At 44.7% G+C, this 25,026-nt stretch overlaps 1 protein-coding gene and 1 long non-coding RNA gene across 3 annotated transcripts in view; both read right to left on the minus strand.

Moving 5' to 3' along the window:
• DDAH1 (dimethylarginine dimethylaminohydrolase 1) overlaps positions 1 to 11,001 on the minus strand; it is a 69,498-nt gene extending 58,497 nt beyond the window's left edge. For both annotated transcript variants that reach the window (XM_014939353.1, XM_014939352.1), the window contains exon 1: positions 10,625 to 11,001. In XM_014939353.1, coding sequence (XP_014794839.1) covers positions 10,625 to 10,930 — 306 coding nt within the window. In that variant the 5' untranslated portion in view covers positions 10,931 to 11,001. The remainder of the gene's footprint in view (positions 1 to 10,624) is intronic.
• A 5,909-nt stretch (positions 11,002 to 16,910) lies between these two features.
• Positions 16,911 to 24,758, minus strand: LOC106886414. Its single transcript, XR_001411654.1, has 3 exons — positions 24,586 to 24,758; positions 23,881 to 24,012; positions 16,911 to 17,399 (listed from the first exon to the last, which is right to left on the minus strand). It is a non-coding gene; the product is annotated as an uncharacterized LOC106886414 (long non-coding RNA).
• Between the last annotated feature and the right edge of the window lie 268 nt (positions 24,759 to 25,026).

Here is a 25,026-nt window from a genome sequence, read left to right on the forward strand (position 1 = left end):
CACCAACCCCTGCCAGCCTGCCATAAGCAATGACTTTACACAGATGTCTGTATGTACTGGGGTAACTTAAGTGCAATGAAGACTCTGCTTTGTATAGGCAACTTGTGTTTCAGGTCAGACATTTAATTAGGTCTATATTTTTGGGCCAGCACTATTTACCAGGAGATGTTTGACAAAGACAGGAAATCCTCTGAAAACTGAACAGCACAGAAGCAGAGGCACCATCTGCACAGTCTAATCTGAACCACTAAGCTCATACTGAATGGAGCATGGCAAGTTAATGCTTGCTTTATGGTCACTTCCCACAGCATCCTCAGGGCACAGGCCAAGTACACCTTCCAGAGTCAGTCCATAGAAACCAGCAAGGGAAGAATAATCAGTAATATTGGTACAAATTATAGTCTGCATGTGTTTATTTTAATAAAAAATGTCAGTGTTTAGACCAGTCATGCTTGCTGAAGAGTTGCATGCCCTGGTCACCTCACCCAGACAGATGATTGGAGGCACTGAGTTTAAGGATACAACTGGCCTTCTTGATCAAATGTGGTTTTAGGAGAAATAGTGGCAAACCAGAGGTTTGCCCATCCATGGCATGTGGATGTGCCCATCCACAGCCCATCCACTGCCACAGATGAGACTCACGTTCTTGAATTAGCATTCAGGGAATCATACTGGTCTTATATGCAGCAGTAAAAGTTTTGTATAAGATAACAGGGACCCTAGAACTAACAGAAGCTTGACAAGATGCACATTGGGGCAATAAGTGAGCACAATGAACTTGGCACTGGAATGTGTAAAGTGGTGTCCTTATAACTGTCCTGGTGTGAATGATACAGCATTAATTTCCATTTCAGTAATTTTACTTTTCACTAACTTCTAATGCTTGGGAAAACTGCATTTTCAGAAGACTCATGTCCAAATCTGTACCAATATTTACTTCATAGTCAGCTACTGTATGTGGGTTTCAAGATCTCAGTGTTTTCAAGCTCACCAGGTGCAGGGATGAGGAGAAGCGAGACCTGGGCACTTGACCCGAGCTGGCTAACAGGATTATTTCATACCATGAATGTCACATTCAAAACGAATTAGAAAGTTTGCTGGGGAGTTTTTCCTCCCTATGATGGCTGCAACCCTGAGAACTCGTTGCCCCAGTGTCAGACCCCTGAGCCCTTCCCTTTCTCCAGAAGCCATAGTGCTCACAGTGTCCTACATTTGCTGTCCACGGCTGGGAGTGCACAGCTTCTGACTGATAGAGCTGGCTGAGTATAATCCTTGTCTATTTTATATTGGTATCAGGATCAATGTTAATTATTATCCTACAGAACCAATATTAACAATACTATTACATCTGTTTATATTTCAACCCCTGAGTTTCCTTGGTTTGTTTCCCTGATTACACTTCCCAGGTGGGGAGGGATTAATTGGATGACAATTGTCTAAACAACAGTAAATTGTTGTGGGTTCTTCAATCCATAACAAAAACCAACTGCCAGAAGCACCTGCAAAGAAGCACAAACACTTAAAACAATGGAAATAAAAGATTAAGGGGTATCTGTTCCACTGGGCTATGCACGTAGCTAGACAGATAACATTGTATAAAAACATGAGACATCTCTTCTTAGAAAGCGGAGTAAAGGACCTTGAAATGAACATTGAAATCTTTTCTCAAGACAGAGTGCTTTACAGCAAAAGCTCTATATCAGCTAAAAGACCTGGCATCATACTGCTCAGAAGTAGTGCTAGATTGCTATATAAACATATAATGCATTTGTTACTGAAGAGTTTAGTTATAAGGGAGATTAATCAAGTTTTGAGAAGTTTAATGAAGTGACAGGCACCTCCACACATTGCATTGCCAGCAAACAGCTGCACTTAGCCTCAGCCACAGCACAGCCCTGCAGAGGTGTGCCCTGCCACTGGAGTTGCTATTCCAGCTCCCACTCTTCCCAAGGGAAGTACAGCACAGCCCAGCAGCGCTACAGCCCACGCTCTGCATGGGAGCACGGTGGGCAGGGCAGGACCCTGCTGCAGGGGACCAGTATAGGGGGGCTGCAGGAAACCCATCTGGAGACATGGAAGGCATGAGGTGGAGAGACATGAAACTGGAGATGAGTTTGCAACTGGAAGGATGTGGAAGGCAGAGGGAAAATGAAGATATATGCTTCTGTTCATGTGTGTCCTGGCACAGCACTGGGAGCAGCTGCTGCTTGTGCCATTGGTACAGCACGGGAAGCCTCAGCTGGGGACTTTCCTCTCCATACTGGAGCATCTCAGAAGCCAACAGGCAGAAGCAGAGCACACCAGAGCTGTTCTGCGTCACACAGTCTGCTCCACCACTGTCCAGAGATGCTGTCAGATCCCATGATGAGCAAGACAGCACTGCAGTCTACATACTGATCCTCTCTTCTGCAGAGCGTGTAAAGAGCCGCAGGCTTGCACGGAGCATAGGATTAGAAGAAACCTAATCAGGCAACCTATACTGGGAACGTTACAAACCCACCTTTGAATCTCAACAGCAAGACTCCAGCAATGACTGTGGTAAACTGGTTTTAACAATGCTTTTAAGAGAGGCAGTTACGAAAGAAAGATTTAGGTTCAATTTGAAACTCTGGGCAGAAATCTCTTGGGGAATGAGCAAGGTAGCTCCAAGCCATATGTGTAAGTCAGAGCAGCAGAAAAGGCTCTTTTCACTTTTTTCAGGAAATGCTTATGGTTATTTGGAACCTTTAACCACTTAGCATTTGCACGGAACAGTAAGCTCACCAAGGGCTATTTACAGCTAAAGGAACAGTGATTAACAAGGTACAAAAGCTGACATCAGGCTTGCACAATAATAATCAGTGTCCACAAGAGATTTAAAAAGAGGCATTTAATTTGGGTTCTGCCTTTTTTCAATGATCCAGTCAGCAACTTCAATATTCCTGAGAAACTTGACATTGCAATTTAATAACAAGGTCTAAATATTGCCTCTGCTAGAAAAGCATGAAACCCAAGTTGCTCCTAGACTGTCCTTAAAGATTGTTTTACAGTTCTATAGATAGAAACCAATTACAATGAATACAGTCCACTTACATTGATCCGACTAGAAGCTACTTCCTAACATTTTCATTAAATCTGTGATCACAGAAGCAAAATTGAAAATTAAAAAAATGCAGTTCTTCGCACAACCAATTCAGCCAAAGTGTCAGTCCTATTAACACAGGGCCAGAGCTACACCAGCGATGAACTTTAAGACCACCTAACCAAACCAAGAGGCAGCAGTGAAACCAGCAGCAAAGCTGTTGCAAAGGGACAGAGCTACAGAAACAAATCTAACTGCTTTTTAAATAGTCTGCTTTAGGAGGCTAAAAGATCTCCTCTCATGTCTACCGATACTGCCATTATATAGGCTCCCGATACAGGACTGCCTGATAGTGTCCAAAGGATTGATTTTTAAACTTCTCAATATTGTTTAAGAGCAAAATTATGTACTGCTTAAGAAGCTTTTCTCCTCTACTGAGTGCTCTTCAATTAATTTTTGTGCTAATACAAAAACCACTGAAAATGAAAGGTAATCAAGTATATTAAGAAAACATTGATGCAGATTCTGACAAGAGTTTTTGTTGCCTCCTGTACCCCATGATGGGCACCACCCATTTTCCCCTGCAGAAAGCCTTCAAATGACACTCGCTTCATCAAAGATCATTGCATTTGATTCTGCCAACTGTGTGCTCTGCAAAAGACAAGACTGAGAAGATGGTGAAAAAGACCAAAGGAGCATGTATAAGGCTTAGTGTAGAATGGGAAAGATATTCAAGAAAAAACAATCTGGTAAGAGGGCAGAAAGGTACCTAGTGCTATTTCTAATTTTTGTCAACCTTCAAGTAAAGCTTTTGCCCATGTTTACTCACCTGCTGTTTCAGGCACTAAGCAATGGCACAGTGGTAACCTCTGTGTTTTCTACCATAACCTTTTAGACAGAACAACAGTCAGCAACATCGAGGGGAAAGCACAGTAAGGACATGCAAAGGGGTCAGTACAAATGTACAAGACCTCCAGAAGTTTTTGTGACAGTTTAAAGATCTATGAATTACTTGAAGTCATAATAAAATGCTTAATCTCTTGCTTCTTTAGTGATCAGCAAGTGCTAATCCTCCATGGAAATGAGACTGATCTTTGCCAGTTGGGCAGAGAGGCTGCTTTAAGCAATTAGTCAGTGAATATTGGTGCTTTTGCATGTGCTATAAAATAAAATATAAACCCCATAACCTAATTAAGCACAGAAGCTAGCAGAGTCTTGAATCTATTTCTCCTGAGCCTAGCTCTTCTTTGCAATAGATATCATTATCCTACAGAACTGTCTAGGACCACAGAGGGACTAGCATTTAGCAGCAGCCATTTAGTATTACCTGAGTTTATGCAACACGTACATAACTTAAACTCATTTTGCCTTCTGTTTTCTCAGAAGCCTCCACCAACTGGCCTGAGAATCTTTCCTGCAAGCAGCAGCTGGGTCTCCAGCACAGAGTTCAAGCTCTAGATCATCCAGGGCTGCACAGCCCCACAGAAGTTGTACAGGGTGGGAGGGGGGTGGCAGCTGAGTAGATGAGGGTGCTCAGCACCCAGGAGCACATTACCTGGCCCAGCACAGCTGGAAGCTCTGCAGAAGCACTGCTATGGACAAAGCCCTGCCACCCAGCAAGCAAATTCAGGCAAGAGGTACCCAGAGATGCTCAAAAGACAATTAGGAGGCTCCTCCAATGCTCATTGAGAGCATGGGATTTGACAAACACACTTCTCTGCTGCTCATCCTTTGTCTTCACTGCTGAAGGACTGTCTATCCTCCTCCAGCACAGGAATGCAGCCCCACAAGCTGTCCCCAGTGGGTCTTAGAGGCAGGGAGGTGGGGGTTTATAACAATATTCTGGAGTGGAAGTTTCCTCTCAACGACTAAGAAAGGAAACACAGTGATCTCTTCTGCAGCAGCTCCTGAAGTTTTCCCAGCACCAGCTATTCTCCCTTCCCTATGCAGCAGCTGAGAAGAAGCCAGGTCACTGTGGGTGCGTTTTGCTGAGCTTTTGGGTTTCCATCTGTCTGCATAAGCACAGAAATGGTGGAAATTTGTGCTATCCCAAGCACATTAAGACAACTTAGGCAGTAAGAGCAATGTGCTGATGAGGGCTCTTCTCAGTAACTGACCCTGTTGTATTCAGAAGGTGACGTGAAGAGTTTGTACTAGAGGAATAAACAACTGAGACCATACTGCTGGAACAAAAGGTGCTGGAACTGGCAATCTGATCAGCGATCACAACATTTCCATTGGAGTCACTCAACTTGAACATCAAGCGCACTGGTGACTGCACACAGCTAAACAAAACAGCAGCTTATCCACATTGGCTATCTACTTCTGTCTTGCTTCAAAAGCCTCCCCATTTCTGCCAGATCCAAAACTCCCCAGAAACTACAAATTTTAAAATAAGTTCAGAAGTTGATAACACAGAAACATAATGCCTTGAAATAAGTTTGACACTTGGAAACAAATCATTAAATGCATGACTAATTTTTCTATTTCACTAAAAAAAAAATACTGGGTTGTTTCCCAGTATTGACTGAACATGACCAAATTTAATTCAACTCTTTTCTCCTTGCAATAACTTGGAGCAAGAACAGACATAACCCTAGATTGTTTTATTTTGGTTTGTTCCAGACAGACAACCAGTAAGAATCCAATGGTGCTGGAGGGGTAAGCAATAGCATCTATAAAGCCTGAAAGCTCAATCAATGCTATTACAAACTACTGCAGAAATTTGCCTGCTGCATACAGTGTTACAGTAATTGATGACAAGCCTTCTTAATAAGGAGTCTAGTCAGAGAAAGAACATGCTGCATCAGTTCTTAAATATTGCATTATGGGCTTTCAGTAGCATGAAACAGTGGGGATGGAGGCAGTGCTGCTCAGTTGACACATCTGGCAGACAGTTTATCAGGAGGCACAACACACCTGAAACAGCACTGCTCCAGCTGCATATTCCACCAGGCTGTTGTCCTCGGGATGCATCTCGGCAGCCCCCTGTGCCCTTCAGCTTTCACTGGTCTGATCAGGATCCAATGCCTGACCTATCTCATGCCTCTTGACAGGTTTCCTGGACACAAGCCCTCCCTCTGTTAATTCTTTGCAGAAATGGCACCCTACAGTCCTGTGTCTCTCATCCCTTCCTTCCTCAGCTGCTCCTGCCCTCTCTGTTCAGAATTCCCTTAAACAGTTAAGAAATGATCAGCAAGACAAGCCTGGATGAGTCCCACCTTACAGGGAGGCTCAGGTCAGGAGCGCATGCTGAGGAGTTGGGCTTTACATTAACTGGGTTAAGCCAAGCATACACCAACTGTACTGCTAAAGTATTCATGGATTTGTGCTTACGTTACATAAAAAGAATAAGAGATTGCACTTTGAGAAGCTGGTGCTGTACACAGACACCATCCAGGCTCTTTCCCTCTCTGTCACCCAGTTAACTGTACAAGTGACAGTGCACTTTGCAGCCTTGGTTCACTTTCATACCAGGTTGACCAAGCCAGCTGAGCTAGGAGCAGTCTTTCAGAGACCGCATGAAAAAGCTGGTTTCACAGGGCTTCACCCTTTTGATTTTCTAGAAGTGGACCATCAGACCAGATCAGAAGCTATCCAGATTTAATGACTGCCCACTGTCTCATCAGTGAAGATTTCATGGCAGTTCAACTGACAAATGCCTGACTCCATGTATCCTAACATACAACAGGTTTCATGCTCACAGAATAATTCAGGTTGGAAGGGACCTCAGGAGGTTTCTAGGCCAACCTGCCACTCCAGGCAAGGCCAGCTATGAGAACAGACCAGGTTGCATGGGACTTTATCCAGCTGCATTTTGAAAACCTCCTCCAAGAACGAGGACTGTACAGCTTCTCCAGACCCTTGTTCCACTCCTTGGCCGTCCCCACCAAAAAGCCTTCTCCTCATACCCCATTTAAACCTCAGCCTTCCATCTATGTCTTCTGTCTCTTGCCCTCCTGCCACTCAACTGAACAGCCTGGCTTTGTGTTCTTTATAAGATGCTGTCTAGGAGTGCCAAGTAGAGAGGGCAATCACTTCAATCAGTCTACTGGTTCTGCTCTTGTTATTACAGCCCAGGATCCTGTTGGCCTTCTTCACTGCAGGGACACACCACCAGCTCATGGCCACTGTGATGCCTACCAGAACCCACCAGGGGCTTTTCTGCAGACCTGTCCCCCACCCACTCAGTCCCACCTAGGGAATCTTCCTTCCCTGAAGCAGGACTTTGAATTTGTCCCTGTTCAACTCCATAAGGACCCCAGAGGGTCAACCCCTTTCTTCAGCCTTAGGGAGGCCCCACTGAACAGCAGCCCAGACCTCATGTTTATTGCCTCTCATCCTTGCTCTCCCCATCCCAGTTGGGGCTGTTCACAGCTCAATACAGATGCCCCCATCTCCTCCAGGTCAACAATAAAGACATCTAACAGGGCAGATGCTAGGACATACCCTGCAGCAACTTCACTTGCCACTAGCCACCAGGAATTATCTCAATTGGGAATTCAGAGACTGAACATAAGCCTCAGAAGCATGAGCAGAGGGTCAGGAGCGGCCACTGGGCTCCCTCAGCTCAGGGTGGCCACAGACCTTAGTGCCTGAACTGCCTGAGCACCAGCAGCCAGTACCTCCAGAACCAGGGCTGGAGGCAGCAAGAGCAGAGAAGCTCTGGCTACAATAGGAAACACCTTCTCAGGAAGCTGTAAGAAACACTGATGCTTCTTGTGGGACTCTTTATAAGAGTGAGGTTATCATTGATGTTTGCCAAGATGTTCAAGGCATGTGCCAAACCATGCACCATAGCAAGCGGAGCTCTGGGCAAAGTAGTCATGACCACACTTCTGCTTTCTAAAGCCTTGACCATCTTGCCATTTTAAAGATGACATCCTGGTCACTACTCAAAGCAGACTCAAAGCTAAACAACTGACTCACAGTCACTGTCCCAGGGAGGAGAGGTCACCCCAGGGGATGCCTCGGAGGGGAGAGGGACCAGGAGCAGCCAGGCATCATCCCACAGAAACGAGCATCTTCATCTTCTCCCTCTCTCCACAAAGCACTGCTGTAATGATATTCCCAGGAGGAAGAATTGTTGTTAATAATTAAGAGTTACATGTTCAGACAAGCACTACACTGCAGTGTCATGCATTGTTATAGCTTTAAGAGGATGTTTGTTCAATTATTTTTTCTTTTTTTTTTTTTTTTACTTCTCAGAAAACTCAGTGGAGGGATCACTCCATCATTCAAGAAAACTAATAAGGTTCAAATTATGCTTCAAAGCTTTTTCTCTCCTCTTGATTCATGACTCTGCCTGGACAAGTCACCCATGAAAAGTAGTAAATCTCTTCTGCTGTTTATAGTAAAAATTTACCACGTTCAGGCTTTACTTTCAATCACTTCTGAACTACTACTTCACACAAAATAGGGAGTGCTGATCAATAAGCCTGGTATCAGGGCCAGCAGGCATGGGCCAAGCAAAGAAACAGAATATGAACAGAAGAGATTTTGTATTATTCTCAAGCTGACAGTAAACTGTGTAACTCAATGATAAATTGTTACCATATGCATACCCCGCAGCACAATTCTTTTTAATTTTTTTGAATGCTGGGAAATAACATCTAATTATTGTTTAAAACAATTTAACATATTTAGGATTACAAAAGTAGATGTGACATCCTGTGCTTTTGTTTTAACAAAAAAGCTTTGTTTAACTGCCTGGCACTGTAACAGGCAGGATACAACTAATTTGGTGCTTAATTTGCTGGTTTTATCACCAGGAGAGGGCTAATGCTGTCAGGTACTCGCACCCAACACTGTTTTGCTCAAAGATCCAGCAAACCTCTTCTCTCTGCCTCACACATCACTAACTCTCCTCCATTACTCCTGCAATGTTGGGTTATGTGCCTTTGTCCACCACCTTTGCTGAACCAGAACAACTAGACACACTGAAGGGAGGAGGTGGAAAAATTACCCTTGCAGAGAGTAAAAAATACCCCACATCCCTTACTTCTTCATTTCATGTTTTTTAATTTCCTTACTGTACCTCAAATGGTATAGCAAACAGTTACAGCCCCTTTTACATTCAGCTCTGCTGCTGTATCTTGTCTCTTGTAATTCACTGTGTGTTGGCACGATTTGAGACCTCAAAATGGAAAAAACTATATTGAGCCAGAGCTGATTCCCTGCCCACACACTTGTGAATTTGCACAATTTCCCCTTCAGGAGAAATATCCCAGTTATTGAATTTGCACGAAGTGCAATAACTGAGATACTGTGCAAATGACAACAGGAGTCACATAGCTACATACCAGTGAGTCATGGGAAGGACCAGTGAAAACTCAGACTTTGGCTGAGAAATAGCAGCTTCTGAGAGCTCCATGTGGCAAACACACTTCACTCTGATGCTGTCACCTTTAAGAGCATTCAGATGTGCTTCCAAGAGTAAATACACATGGGTATGCACAAGGAAACGCACATATGTGGTATCTCAGACTGTTACACTGTTGGACGAAATTCAAGTAAACTTTGTTATTGTTAAAAGAAGGGCACTACAGCAAACATACCAAGTGGAGACACTCATCCATTGCGTTTATCAGCCAAGAGTAGCTACTGGTATACTAGAGCTAGCGGCCCAGCCCTGTCCCACCAACACAGCAGTAGGTGCTTGTGTATCACAAGACAAGCAATGGTACCACAGAGGAGATGGGAACTGGAAGAAGGTTGTGTTAAAACATCCTTACAGGAAGGCAGGTTGCCTGTGTAGTAATTCTGCAGCTTCAAATAAGGTAAGGTTTGTTTAATTTGCTACTCACAACTCATTGAGGAGATCACTGGGTGGCACTTCTATGCATGCACTGCCAGATGAACTAGTTTATGAATGAGCTGAACGTATTTAAGAAGTCCTAAGAATATCTAAAGTAAGGCTTCTGCGGCTGCGCATCCTTCACATCACACTCCAGAGAGACAGCCGGTGTCCCCTGTACATCCATACACCTCCAGCCCACACAGCCTGCAGTGGTCACACAGGGAAGGTGACACCAGGTTCAAGGGCACCCAGGCTAACACCGAGCACACCAAAGCCAACACCCAGCGGGTACAGTTACCGTAGGAATCGGCAACACACCGCCTAGCACCCAACTCAGGTTGAACGTGTCCAAAAGCGGGGTTGGGGCCAGGCAGGGCTGCAGCAGGGACACGGCCCCGCACAGCCCACTGCCCATCCGGCCCGAGTAGGGCAAGTTCACCGGGAGCCCCCACTCCCAGAAGGGATGAGTCACAGCTCACACTCGCTCTCCGAAGCAGGAGGACACCGCTCCCCGATAAGCCGGGCTCTCCCGAGGCGGCCGGAGCCGCTGCCCAGGGCCCACCGCGCCAGTCCCACCGCGGAGGGCGGCTGCCGCTCCGTGAGCGATGCCTGCCGCCGCCGCCCCCCACACTGCTCCCGCCGGGGCGGGCCCGGGGACACGCCCGACGGCGCGGCCGCCCCAGCCCACCTGCACGGCACGGGCACCCCTCCCCGGCCCCAGCCCGGCCCGGCCCCCGCCGCCCCGCTCCGTTACCGCGCCGTACCTCCTTCCTGCGGCTGGGCGCGCCCGGGCGGGTGAGGAGCGCCGTCTCCTCGCAGACCACGGCCGCATCCTCCACGAAGACGCAGTCGGGGAGGCTCTCGTCGGCCGGCAGCTCCAGCACCTGCAGCCCCAGCTTGCCCCGCAGCACGCCCACATACAGCTGGTGCTCCCGCTCCGCACGGGCGAAGTCCACCTCGGGCCCCGCCGTGCTGCGCAGCGCCTGCCGGCACAGCGACTCGGGCAGCGCCCGCACCACGGCGTGCGTGCAGCGCCCGAAGGCGCCGGGGCCGCCGCCCAGCCCGGCCATGCTGCGCGGCGGGGACGGCGGGGAAGGAGGAGGGCGGGAGCGAGCGGGGGACGGGCGGCCGCCACCGCCGCCAGCCCTGGCAGCTGATAAAGCGCCGCCCGCGGCCCGGCCGCGCCCCATTGGCTCCCCACCAGGCACATTTCCATGGGGCCGCCGCCAAGCGCGCTCCCATTGGCTGGCGGCGGCGGCCCGGCCGCGCCATTGGCCGGTGCCCCCGCCGGGCGCCGCTTACCTGTGCGGCGGGAGGGAGCGGCGGCCCCGCCCGCTGAGCCCTGAGGGGCCGGGAGCGTCCCCTGAGGGGCACGGCCTCGGGGCCTCGGCCCTCCGTGGGGCGGCCCCGGCGCTTCTCCCAGGCCTTCCCACTGGGGCTCCCTGTGCCTGCTGTGGGGCTCCGGGTACCACAGCGTGGCCCGGGGGGCAGCGTGGTTTGCCGTGGTGGTTTCACGTAGTTCTGTGTAAACGCAGGGCTGTGCTGGCAGAATTCGAACACCCGCGCCTGCCCCCATTTCTGTGCGCGGCATGGGCAGGGGGGAAGGTTGCCTGCCCCTCCAGCCCGAGGATGCCATGGGGCTGGCCGCCCACTGCCTCTCCAGCAGCGAAGCGAGAGGCCGAGCAGTTCATCCACGCAGCCAAAGGAAGAATATCTCGTGACAAAGGCAGCTCCAAAGGAAATAAGCCCAGACACTCCCTAATCCCTCATCATGGCTTTCCTCAGGGCCGCTCACCGGCAGAGCGTGTCCACCTTCTTCCACTCCTTCATGCTGACAAATTTCCCCTTCTGTGGTCCAGAAGAGGTACCAGTTTTGCTCCACCTCTGCCTCAGGGGCTGAAACAATGAACGTTTTCCACCTTTCCCCTCAAAAGAAACCCTTACTTCCCCTTTTTTCATTTTCCTCAGGTTTTATCCTGACTGGAGGTTATACCAGACGAGGGCTGGCCCTTTCTGGCGCTCACCTCTGGCATCCAGGCAGGAGGTGAACGTGGCTTTGGGCCAGACCTCACGCCATGGGAGATGCCCACAGCACTACCCTGGGTTGGGCCGCTCCTGCTGCCGCCCTCCCAGGGACAGCCAAGGAGACCTCCGAGATCTCTCCCCACCAGAGCAGACGGGAAGAGAGGAGGAATATGAATTTTCCTTCCAGCTCTTCTTTTACCTGCAAGGCTCTGCCGAGTGTCCCTCTGGTCATGGAGGGGACCCCACCAGCCCACAGCTGCGTCTTCCCCCTTCGGTGCTCAGGTGAAACCCGGGCAGCTGCCTTGGCCATCCTGTCACAGACATCAGTACATGTTCAGCAGTTGGGAATATGATTAATGACTAGCACGAAGGAAATTTCAAAGTGTGGTTTCCAAATAGTGGCCGAGTAGATCTTCATCTTCGTTTTCCACATGTTCTCCAAATATCTGGTATGGTAAAGGCTGCCTTTACTTAACGTGCAGAGGTGCCAATAACTGTCATTCACTGAATCATGTGCCAATATTATTCTCCTTAAAACAAATGGACAGGTAATTGCATTGTTATCACATAGGACATTTCAAGTTCTTGAGAAATTGCTACAAATGGTATTTTACCTTCTCTGGTATGAAGTGTGATCCTTCCACAGTCATTAAAGTCATTATTACAGATTTGGGACATGGCCGTTAGCACACTTTGGTTTGCCTTTTGGTGGTGGGACTTTTAGCCAGAAGAAAAAGAGCTAGTACCCTTCTGTAATTTAAAAAATTGTCAGGGTTCTTATCTGAAAAGGTATTGAAAAATAGTTGAGTTGCTCTTGCAGCCAACAGATTGGAAAGTTCTAGTCAATACAGATTTTTTTGACATCCTTAAACATGAATTTATAAGCAATGGCAATTTTTAGATCTCACCGAGATTACAGGAATATGAGATGTGAGGTGATGCCACACAGTCGCCTTGTACACACATGATAGTTTAGGACAGTGAGGTTTGCCCCAGAGACATTGTCACCTGCCCAGGCTGACCGCAGGTGGCCACAGCTGCTCCTTGGGAGCTGGCCAGATATCACCACTGACAGCTTCTCAATACCTTTCCACATTTTGGGAGACAAGGCTGAAGGAAGGGGGATCTCTTTATGAGATGCAGTGGTATGAGATAACGGTATGCTATGGATACAATGTGTTTCGGAAATACAAAGCATTAGTTATTTAGTAACGACTACAGTAAGGAAAAAGTCATCTGTATTCCCATACATGTATAAAATGGTGCAGTTTAAATACAAATGAAGATCTGTTTGCTGATTGTGATTGTTCTATTATTTATGTTGAACAGAAAGGCATCATTACAAATCTAGGAATAGATGCAGCCAGAGCAAAATTGTGCATATTTATAATAAGATTAACAAAATATCAGTTTACTCACAAATTAACAGTACATAATAGAATGCGTTCACAGTCTTGCAGGAGTGGTGTTAAAATTCATCATATGCAGTAATACAAAATGGGTCAGTTACAGCCATTGACACAGTATTTATTGTCTACCTTGCTCTATATCCAATATTTTCCTGTAATTTTGTCCAACTGGAGCAACTAGTGTAAAAGAGCAAAGCTGCCCCCCAGCAAAGAAAAAAGCTGTGTCACACTACAGAATTCATGCAGAATGATGAAAACCATGCTTGTAACAGAAGACAGACTGCAGACTGCTTAAGCAGCATCACAGAAAGATGTATTTAGAAAGAAGAAAACGCTTCATACAGAAAATACAGAAAAGGATGCAACTCCAGGTGTTTTGTGACTGGCACTGCACAGAGTCATCTGCTGGCAGTGACAGTGAGATGAAAATTGCTTTGCAAAATGTACTTGAGGAAGCATATGTGAATAGCGCATTCCCTTTCAGGAGAAAGGAACAGATCTTGAAAATGGAGATATGGTTTAAAAGTTATGACAGAAAGGTCATCAATACACAAAATGAAATTTCATTCATTTGACAAATTCACCGGCAGCATATCGATACAATTTTTATTTATTTTTTTTTTACAGCTGTGACTTGAGAGCAGTCTGCAGCTATGGAAAAAAGATGCCACAAAGATGAAGGGAATAATTTCCACAAAGTAGAAGGGAAGTAACAGACTTAAATTATTGCAAGGAAAAGTACAGAAAGCTTTCTAACAATAAGGAGCAGAGAAAAAGATTGCCTGGGCAGGACGTGCAGCTTCCAGAAGAGGTATTTTTAAGGAGTTAAAGAAATATCTGCCAGGAGCATAAAGCCAGAGCTGGGGAAGAAGGATGGATGAGAAGAGGTCCCTTCCAGTCCTATGATGCTATTCTCATTTTTACACTGAAAACGGTTGATAATTTTAGTGAAAACAGCTATGTAATGATGAGTCTGATGTCCCCAGTACCAAACGCACAACCTTTATGTGCACCACTAGGTGACTGCAGGCCATGGCTGGTCACTGCTGTTGGACAGTTTGTGTGACCGTGACAAAGGAGACTTTGGATCACAGCCAAATACAAACCCCTACCACATGGGGCGATTGCTCGGGTGTGCTAGATGGCTGCAAAGTCTGAACACACTTCCCATTGCTGGCAGATGCTGGAACACCACCACTGGCTCTAAAGCCTTAGTGGACATCTCTCACGCTATTAACGAAATGCTACTTGAAACTTGAGACAGTGAAAAGCCAGGACAAGGTGGTGACTGAGTCATTCGGTCACCAGCATGTCCTGCTGTGGTGGTGGGAACCCACACCAGAAAGTGGAGAGACTCAGAGTTTCACTTTTTAAAACAAATAAAAATTTGAACGATTTCTTCACCTCAATAGAAAACCGTGCAACTACTGCACAGCCAAACGCCGTTATTAATAGAAGCAAACACTGCTCTGCAAGAAAACCTCCCATTACAATCAATGGGTCATTCTCTCAGTAACGATACAGGGATCAGGTGTTACTCACACCCACAGAAGAGAAAAATGTTACTTTAATCATTATTTAGATAAATGAAAAATGACCCCAAGGGGTTTTCACCCAGATAGTTGACAGAAGTTTTAAATTTCTGCTCTAGTCCTGCAATACAAAAAACCACAGTGATTCAGTCAAGCAGTATTTTTACTAAACAATTAAGTGTCTGGGCTCCTCATTTAGAGGAGCTAAAGACATTAGGCAACAAGTCACTTCACTTAACTTCACCCCACTGCATCGACAAGCTCTGTTTTCCAAATGCCGAAGAGATTTAGTCCACCATCTATTCTTTATGTGACAGATCACTCCTGGAAGAGGAGACCAACCTCTTCTGGATGGTGTAAATCAACAGTGCATCTGCCAGGCTGTAGAGAAATCCTTCTGGGGAGCAGCCTTTTCCCTTGCCTGAGTTGAACCCGAGCTATCTCTGAGAGTCTTACCAGGGTCAGATTAATTCTATATATAGCTGGTTCAGGGGAAACACAATATTTATTTTGTCTGCTATGGGATAATGAACTGGGCGTTTTCTCAGCTGGCATTTCGCATCCTCCAGAGAAGGAGGAATTCCCATGAGCTGACGGCTACGCAGTTGTTGGGAGACAAAGCTGTCAAAGGGTGATTCTTTACAAGTCGGCTTTGGCAGCATTGTTGCCGTGACACATGGCACCAAGGAGCCTGAACAACACGCCGAGGCGCAGGGCATTCCTCACATTTATAGTCTTCCCACGTTTTTTGTTACAATGGGTTACACTAGTACAACCAGGATCAACTTTTGGATTCACTTGGCTGAGCAAGCAGATCATTGGCGAGAGAGCTGCAGGATTCTGACTTTACCTCCTGTGCTCCTGTCTCCTCCCCCTCACCATGCCTTACATCCACTTTTGCCCTTTTTTCCCTGCAGGAGAAAAGTCACTTGTTGAAGCATGGGTTGGATACCACAAGTTCTGGTGTCCATGACTAAAAAATGAGATTAGTACTCTGTGGAAATTTATGCTGAATTACAATAGTTGACGTCTCTTACAGAAAAGCGTAGAGAGACACCATTTGTTTCCCTGATGGACATACTTCCCAGAAATAGGCCAGAAATACTATGCTGGCCAGGACAGAAAGAGGAGCCAGCATTAGCATAAGTGCTTTGCAAATTGTTCTTGTTGTGGCTGCCCTGGGAAAATTGGACAAGACTTTTCCTGCTATCAGACAGCATTTTTAATAAAGTGTGCTATTTTATCAGCTTGGCAAGAAAGCATCAGCTCCAGCAGTAGAAGAGGGAAGGTGGCTCACGCCATTCGCACTTACACAGCTGTTGTTTAATGGGTCTCATGAATCCAAAACCAGTTGCTGCATCAGATGCGGCTGGTGCCCCTGTGGGCAGCAAAAAAAGGCTGCCTGAGGGAAACGGGGGATAAAGTCTTTGGTAAATTGTGGCTGCTAAACTGGGCTGCACTGATACAAGAGGAATAATGCACATGCTGGAGTTTTTTCTCCCCTTCAAGTCAAAAGCTATATATACCTTTATTCCCTAAAAAAGCAAAAGCTTCAAAACGCTGACTGATGCAGGTTAATATTTTCCAAAGAACCCAAGCCCTTTGCAGTGTAACTTGAGTTGCTTTTTAATGTTTATCCTAAGTCTCCATTCCCCAGTTCTATGGAGCCAGCTGACCAGTTGGCAGCACCCCACAGGTGTGGCAGGCTGTCCTTCCCTTTCATTGCCTAAAAAGCCCTTGCAAGCTCAGCAGTGAGATGCATTGACATTTGGCTGTAGCATTTCTTGCTTTTCTTAGTTTGCATTTCCCACTCCTTCCAGGACCCAGCTGCCTGAGAATGAATCTCCAGCCCTTCTTATCACATAGGCATCTTTTGCCTTGATTTGTAAATGCTTGGTGCATTTCTAGTGTTGACTTAGTCAATAACTTGCAAGTACAACTATGAAACTGTATATTTACTTGAAACTTTTTAAAGTGGAATTAGGTTTTGTGGCCACAATGAAGAGAATGGAGAGAGAGAGAGATATAGATACACATCTATATAGGTATATGTATGCACAAGAGTCAACAACTTTGTGGTTTCCCTTGAGTGCCCGCAAAGGGCAAGCAGTTCTTTTGCCAGCTTCCTTGGCACTAAGATTAGTGCTAGAGACAGATAGGCAGATTAATACTTCACAAGTTAAGCTAAGGAAGTGAAAGATTTCCAATAGGCTTTTTAACCAAGTTTATTAATATGCTGTCCTAAGCATCAGAGTTAAGAAGCTATAAAACATGAAAAGATACACGGATTAGCTTCAGTATTAATGTATCCAGGCTGGTGGCAATAACTCTTGCTGTAATTCATCACAGAGTAGATGTGAAATGATATTTTCTTCTTCAAAGGGAAATGTCTGGTAGCTGTTTGCCCCTCCACAGGGGAACAACATGTAGGTGCTTCCATAGGAAGCAGGTAGTACCGAGGGAGTGATACCGGTTGGAAGGCTTGAGGAGGCAGCAGGTGATCAGTTTGTTCTGTTTGAAGTTGTGCTGTTCCTTATCACTTAACCAAGAAGTTTCTGGACACCTCTAACCAGCTGAAAAAGGATGGAGAAATGGAGCAGTTAAGGTGCAGTACAGAAAGGGACAGAACTCTTACTCCCCACAATTTCCCCAACAAGTAGTGCCACTGCACTTGACAAGGACTGGAGGCAGCACAGGAGGCACTGCCGTCAGCAGATAAACCAGCAGGAGATGAGACACCCTTGATACCACCTAACATTTGATTCTGAGGGAAAGCTGAGCTGGAGCATCCATGGGAATTCAAGGTCTGTTTTCTGAACATCAGTAAGATCAGAGTCTATCTCTGGGTAATTCAGTGTTAGGATCCTGTACCCTTGTATACAAAAACTTTTCCTAATGTGCAAGTCAAACCTCTCAAGGCACAACTTCTGCCTGGTTTACCCTCTGCATCTATTGAGAAGAACTTGTCTCCATTGTGCTTGCCTTTCAAGTACCCATGGGTTGCTACCAGCTCCTTCTTAAACTTCTCTTTTCCAAATTAAACAAGCCTGGGTCCCTAAATCTCTCCTTCCATGTCACCTGCTTCAGACCTCCAATTACCTTGGTAGTGCTCTGCAGGGCAATCTCCAGTTTTTCAATCTCTCTCTTGACCAGGGGGCCCCAGACTGGACACAGTATTGCAGGTACAGCCTCACCAGTATCAAGTAGAGGGGGATAAAAATTTCTCCCTGTTTGCTGGCCGTGATTCCCCTTGTGCAGCCCAGTACACTGTTTGCACAGTTGCACATTGTGAACCTGAAGCCCACAGTAACCCTCAGATCCTTTTCAGCTGGGCACCTGGTCAGTTGGTTCCTATTTTGTACAGGTCCACCCGTTTGCAGATCTCTGCAGCTCTCCCTGTTGACCTTCACGGAGCTGCTGTCAGCCCAGTGCTCGGGTTTCACCGGGTCCCTCTGAATTCTCCCGCAGATCGGCACAACTCAAAATGAAGATTTGCACCTCAGCATATTCCAAACACAAAGAGCAAAAGGGTAGATCAAAGAAATACTGCTGTTAGCAACAACCTTAATACAAACCCTCCTATCCTTTTGCTCGATTAGCAGGATTTCTACCAAAAATCAGCTCGTCCCATTTAGTTCTATGTAACTATGCCTAGTTACACAGTAAAAGATCTCACTCGCCTGTTCCTGTGTTGTCTTGAAACTGATGGTTACAATATTTTTTTCCCTGAAATCCTGAGGACTTGTGATGACCTGTAAATTACTATTTGCGGTGTGCTGCAGATATTCCGCACTGATGCTCACGCTTCTGTCTGATCTGATGATATTTCGACATCTCTATCCTTCTACATTTGATAGCAACTTAAAATTTTGTGGAAACCCAACTGCTTTAATTTTAGGTAGACGTGCAAACACTGCCGGCCATGTTATTTGAAAGGAATGAATGTTGTCTTAACAAACTGCTAGGAGAAGTCAGTTCACATAGCGCATCTGCTTGCCAATAGCTTTGCTGACCACATAAATTCAGTTCTGTTTGAAATGTGTTTGTGAAATCAAGTGAAGAGGACCAGTTATGCATTTCACAATGTAACTGCACAGACAAAATCGGCACTGAAGGCAGATAGCTCTCTCATTGATTTCTCTGAAAGCAGTAACAGAAAAGTATATTTCATGCATTTTGGCAGTTCTACTCCTTACTGCTATAAATACATATAGACTAGTGCCTCAAAATGCTCATATTCTTATTCCATTCAGGATCAGAGAAGAAATACCATATGGTAATGAGCACAGTGAGTGGCGATGGAAGAAATTTTTATTGTGCACCTAGATAAAATGTAATTTTTTAATTATTATAGTTGTAGTTTGACAGTATAGATAGATCTGAAGTGTAATTATCTGTTCACTTTAACACACTAATGACAGGCATGGAACTATATACTTATTTATTCCTTTCAGTTACAAGTAATTTAAACCAACTTTTTTAATAGAATAGGAAAAAGCTTTTTTTTTTTCCCCACATGAGAAAGACATATTTTTAAAGATAAGTAATAGTTTCAGGCACTTCCACTTACGTGTACCCTTCTTTCAAGACCTGAGAGTCAAAGGCTTGGAAAAAGCAGTATCTGAAGTATCCTAAATAGGGCACACCACACCATGAGTCATTTCTCAAAATCTCTCCAGAAACAGTGAAGATGACAAGACAGTGTCATGTGGGAAGTATTTTGTTACAAACAGTAGAATTGTTCTGCTTATAAAATGAGAGTATAACCCAACACGGAATAACAAAGGGGACATATCAATAACTGTTGTATTTTAACAGCTGTCTGAGGTAGCAGATGACTTTTGCCACGCATACTGTCATCTCCTGATTAGAAAGGGAGATAGATATCCATACACACAAAAGTAACACAGCAGTGACATCATGAATTTAAAAATACTCTAATAGCACAAGATGGAATTCAAGATCTAACTAAACAACACAATTGCATCATTTTCCTATTTTAAATTTGGCAAGTATGGATCTCAAATTGCCTTTTTATCTCTACTATCCTGTCCGCATGTAAGGTTTGCTTTCCACGACAGGCTATTTTAATGGGATTAGTTATAAAAGTCAACGGGAAATAAATCACTGTTTCCAAGAAGGCCTCTGAGTTTGGAATTGTTTTGTTTATCCTATTGCATCCAGTTATATCTTTCTTAAACAAAGATAAACAAAAAAAATTGAGGTAAGACTAATCAATGAGCATATTAATCCATGTTAGGCATTTCTTTCCTGGTAAGTCAGGAAAAGCCACTTTTAAAGTATTAAACTTATTAGGCAATATTACTTTTAGATGATTACTTTTGAGACATTAGTCAAGTACTGCTTTCATTTTAATTTATAAGCCGTCACTTAACTCTACCATACTTGCTCAATATTTAGATATCTGGAGGCCGATTCCGCCCCATCATTGCTGTCAGTGCAGAGTCATTCCAGTAAAGTCACTCCAGATCAAAACATGAGCAAAAGGAAAACCAGCCCTGTACATGTTTATGTTTCTTCCCATTTAGTGTATGAATAATTTTCCTAGAATTGGGTACATCTAACAAATTTTTACTGTTAAACATGATTATTTTTACTGCGTAGTGTCCTACACCCCTGGAACAATGTTAGATTGACTAGTTGTATAAAAATCTGTTTGTGTCTAATGATGCTATTTGCATATTGTAAATTGCAGGAAGTTTGGGGTTTTGATAGCTTTGCAAGGGTAACTCTACCTCCTCTTTCTGTCTTCTCATTTTCCTCCCAAAATACCACTAAATATATATTTTTTCCAACTAAATTGTTACATTTTTTGTCTGCATATGAGTTTTCTCATTGTGTCTCTGTTTCAAGATCATGACCCGCACCAGCTATGTGCCCCTGCAACAATGAAACTGTCAACAACAAGGCAGAAATGTGGCATTTAGCCCACAAAATTTGGAAGACACCCCCAAAAGAGATCATGTTGACTGTGGACATCTGTGTCTTCAAAGTGAAATGCAAAATCCACTTCTTTGATCTAGTTCTCTGCTCAGTAACACCACATTTATAAACAAACATGCATCATATAAAATAAACATTGCCTGGCTCCTGTTGAGCAGAGAGAGAAGAAGGCTCCTTCTGTGCCCATTTTATTTTTGGTAGGTGGTTGGACGCTACAGCAAAGAGACGCTTTATATAAGGACCTAGAGATGTGGAGATTTTCCAAAAGTAACAGCACATTGTGCACCGACAGTGTGGCAAGGAAGGCAGTTTTTACCATTAACGCCTTGCAATTCTAGCCACACATTCAACTGAACCCCCACCTGAAATCTGCCGATGAAAGCAGCTTTAGCTTGCACACAGCAGTGACAGGGAATGAAGATGCACATCAGGCTGATGAGCACTAAGAAGTAAATTGTTTGCCCAGATGGAAATCAATAGCTCTCTTCACTCTCTTCGTTCTTTGGCAAGATCAGGAGCTTTGGATGGCAATTAAAGCTTATCCAGCTGCCAAGTGTCGTAATTACCCACACAAGAAATCCCACAGTTCTCCTTCTACCTGAAACATCCCTTGCGCCACATTCATTAAGCTCATTACAGTCAAGCCTGCTGCTGTTGCTAGCCCTGACGTTTCTTTTTTACAAAAGAAAACAAACCCAAAATCCTTGCTTGCACCTGGCTCCACCAGTGAGCGATCCTCCCAAAGCCTGAAGGATGCTCCGCCGTGGCCACCAACCCCTGTGGGATTTTCACATAAGACCGTTCCAGGTGGCATCTTCCCTCTTCCACTCCATTTTCAACCATTTTCACTTCCCATTTTACAGCCCAGGGCATTTTCCATAAAGAAAATGCCTACTTATCTGTAGACCGCTTGTTTCTTGCACCGCGTTTCCCCACACCCTCTGGGGCCATCACTCTCACCCCTCGGGCTCGGCATCGCCGGGCATGTCTGGAGCAGCATTTGTAGATGCAGGGGTGGTGGCTGAGATGTGACACCGACTGATGGTGCATGGGATCCTGTACCCACCAGTGCCACCTCTCAATGCACCAGCAGGTACCGGCCAGGCAGGCACCTCATTATCTGCACACACCACTGAGAGCATTCAAAACGGAGCAGAGAGCTCTTTCACTCAGACATGCAAGAACTTTTCTGATTCTCTTGGAAAATAAAGCCTATCTTTTATGTATTTTGTCATTACAGTGTTCATCCATCCTTTATGAACTGAGGGAGGTCGGGATTCTAAGGGGAAAGAGCAGGTTTTACTCCCCTTTTAAGGAACAGTATAGCAAAAGTTTTTCATAGAACTTTATAATTTCTTAAATTTTCCTGGCACATTTTTGGTGCTGTATAAATAAAAGTAACTAATGGACAGCTGAACTTGAACAGTGCAAGCTCGCTAATTGCCCTTGACCAAAATACGTGTTTTTTCAGAAACCTTCAATAATTCAGATCTAAATCTAATGCAATTAGGGAGGCTGTGCAAAGCATACTGAGGAAAAAAAGGCCACTAAAAGCTCAGGCCTCTTATTTTATCATCTTGATTATCACTTTATTATCAATTAAAGTGGGAAAACCCATTAAGTACCTGTGGATCCAAGAGCAAGGACTCTAAAAAGCTCTAAAAAGAGCATCCTACTTAGCCTGACAGCTCAAGTCCACAATGCCCAAGACATTGTGCTGTATAAATCACCTTATGTTTGCACAAAATGGTTAGATTATCTTAATTAAGCCACAAGATTAGCTGGACACGGTTCAACTATATTCACCAAAGAACAAATAAGCCATGGGATACATCAAGGGAGAAAAGAAAGGGTAAGAAGAAATTCGTCATTCCCTTTGAGCCGCCCATAACCTTCCAAATTGCATGTGAGCTTCTAAGGAGGAGGAAGGTTAAAGAGAGTATTATGAACATTAAAGAGTATTAACTCTCTTTATGCTTTTTTTTTTGGGTCCCTTTGATAGCACTTTGATTCCCATTTATACTCAGCCTCTGCTGCAGTGCTCTGGAAGAGCAGAGAGGCCTTAAAGGCAGGGATAAATGAATTTACACTGCCAGAGAAGCACATGGGGGCCTTAGAGCTAATCAAAATGATCTCCATTATCAGAGAAAAAAAATAATGTTGAATAGCCTGTACGGTTGTTGATGCAAGAAATAGTTAAAAATTTCACTTCAACTCAATGCATTCTAGTTTGCCAATATTCATTCTCTTTTAATACAAATAATTCATATGCACATAAACTATAGCAAATAAAGCCTGATGGGAACTCTCCTTGAAGGAGAAAAATGCCATCTGTCCCTCATCAGCCAGGCACAAAAGGGATGCCTTGCTATTTCACAAAAGCTGCCAGTCAATTCTAGGTGTGGGATCATCCATCACAACAGGCAGCGTGCCGTCGCCCGCACTAGCGACGTGCTGTGTAATTTGCAGCGCTGTGAACATGGTTTGTAATTATATTTGATAGGGCCACAGGACGTAAATTACATAGCTTTTACATTTAGCTGTTACCGCAAATTCTTGCCTGCCATTAGCCCCTAGGGGTTTTCAGTAGGAATATGGAGACAGAGGGGGGAAAAAAAGACATGTTCTGAGCTTTTTCAGAGACTTCATTAAAAAGAAAATAATTTAGGAAAACAAATTAATAACATCTATGTGGGAAGGTTTTATTATTATTTTTGTTCTGTTGTCAGTTCAGTTGGACAACATCACAATAGGACTAGTAAGAGAAGAAAAAATTGTTACTTTTTTTTTTATTTTTTTTTTTTTACGTCTAGGGCTGGCATTATCTGGCTAGGTACGTCACAGCAAGACCAGTTTTCTTCTCCTATTTGCAATGGTTTGTAGGCACAGCTGTCAGGCAATATACTGGTCTGGAAACCAGCCCCTTAAAAACAATAGCTTATAACCTGCTATGTTCATGTTGGGTGCAATGCTTAGTCATACTTGCTGACTATTGTGACAGAGACTCTCTGGGACAAAAAGCAAGAAGGCCCCTCCTGCGGGGACGGAATTTGAGGAGACAGATGCTAATCATAGCAGAAGAATACATACCCTGTGATTCCCCTGGGTTTACTGTCATTAAGGAACCGGAGGCTGAAACGGCACGGCAGGGCCATCCTCCAGCACTGATCCCAGGGAAACGCCGGATGATTGAAGATTAGCAACTATTTAATCCCTTTTGGCCTGGAAAGAATTTAAGAGGAATGAGAAGCTTGAATCAAAACTCGAGTAAGCCTGAAGCTATCCTGACATGTTTGTGAACTAAATTCCTTCCCGACACTTTTCTATTATTTCTGTTCTTGGATCATCATTCTTTGCATGCTGGGACCAACAATGCCTTTTATTGTAGCCTGCCCCATTTTCCTCTTGCACACAAAGGAAAAGCTCCCTTGGTGAATGCCAGAGGCAAATACTGCTTTCTCAAAAAGTTACATGGGAGAAGTATGCCTTGGTTTTTGTTTGCGTACTGTAATCTGCAGCCGCACCGAGAGCGGGCTGAGTAATCCATAAATATGGCCTTTGGACTTTAAAGGTCAGCTATGCTTTTCATAATACAAAACTGTTAGCACAGAATCATCCTGGCAAAACCAAACATCAGTTTTAAGCAAGTTTTCACAAACGATCTACCATGATAAACACTCCACCCATAAGCTGCTACTCTGCAGTCTACAACAAGCAGTACCAAAACAGGAAAAAGTGATGGAGATAAGGTGGTCTTGGAAAGGTCTAGGAAAATCTATGATGTTTTTCACATACCATAGCTCGGTGAAAGAGTTTACAGAAATGCCTGACGCAGCTGAATATGAGAACATGTAGACTTCTGAAACAGGAGGCCAGCTTCGGGAAGGAGGAGCGACATGGAGAGGATCAGCTCTTGAATGAGAAGCCTTGCAGTGAAACGACAAGGGCCAGTTGTAAATAAGTGAATTACATCCGCTATTTGAGACACAGAAAAGAAGCACAAGCTATTTTGCAAATGTAATGAAAAATTCAAACTCTTTCAGGAGCTTAAGAGTATTTAAATGTAAATGAGCTTCCTTCACCCATCCCAGAATCAAGAACCACTTAGAAATAGTTGCATTATTTTCTGTTGAGTAATCATAACTTTTGAGCATCCAGCATACACCGACAAAGAGCTGTGAGCATAGTGTCTGGATTGTCTCTCATCACATAGAATGGATGTCTACTCTAAATGAT

The sequence above is a fragment of the Calidris pugnax genome, unplaced genomic scaffold (assembly GCF_001431845.1).
Source record: "Calidris pugnax isolate Ruff unplaced genomic scaffold, ASM143184v1 scaffold18, whole genome shotgun sequence".
NCBI lineage: Eukaryota > Metazoa > Chordata > Aves > Charadriiformes > Scolopacidae > Calidris > Calidris pugnax.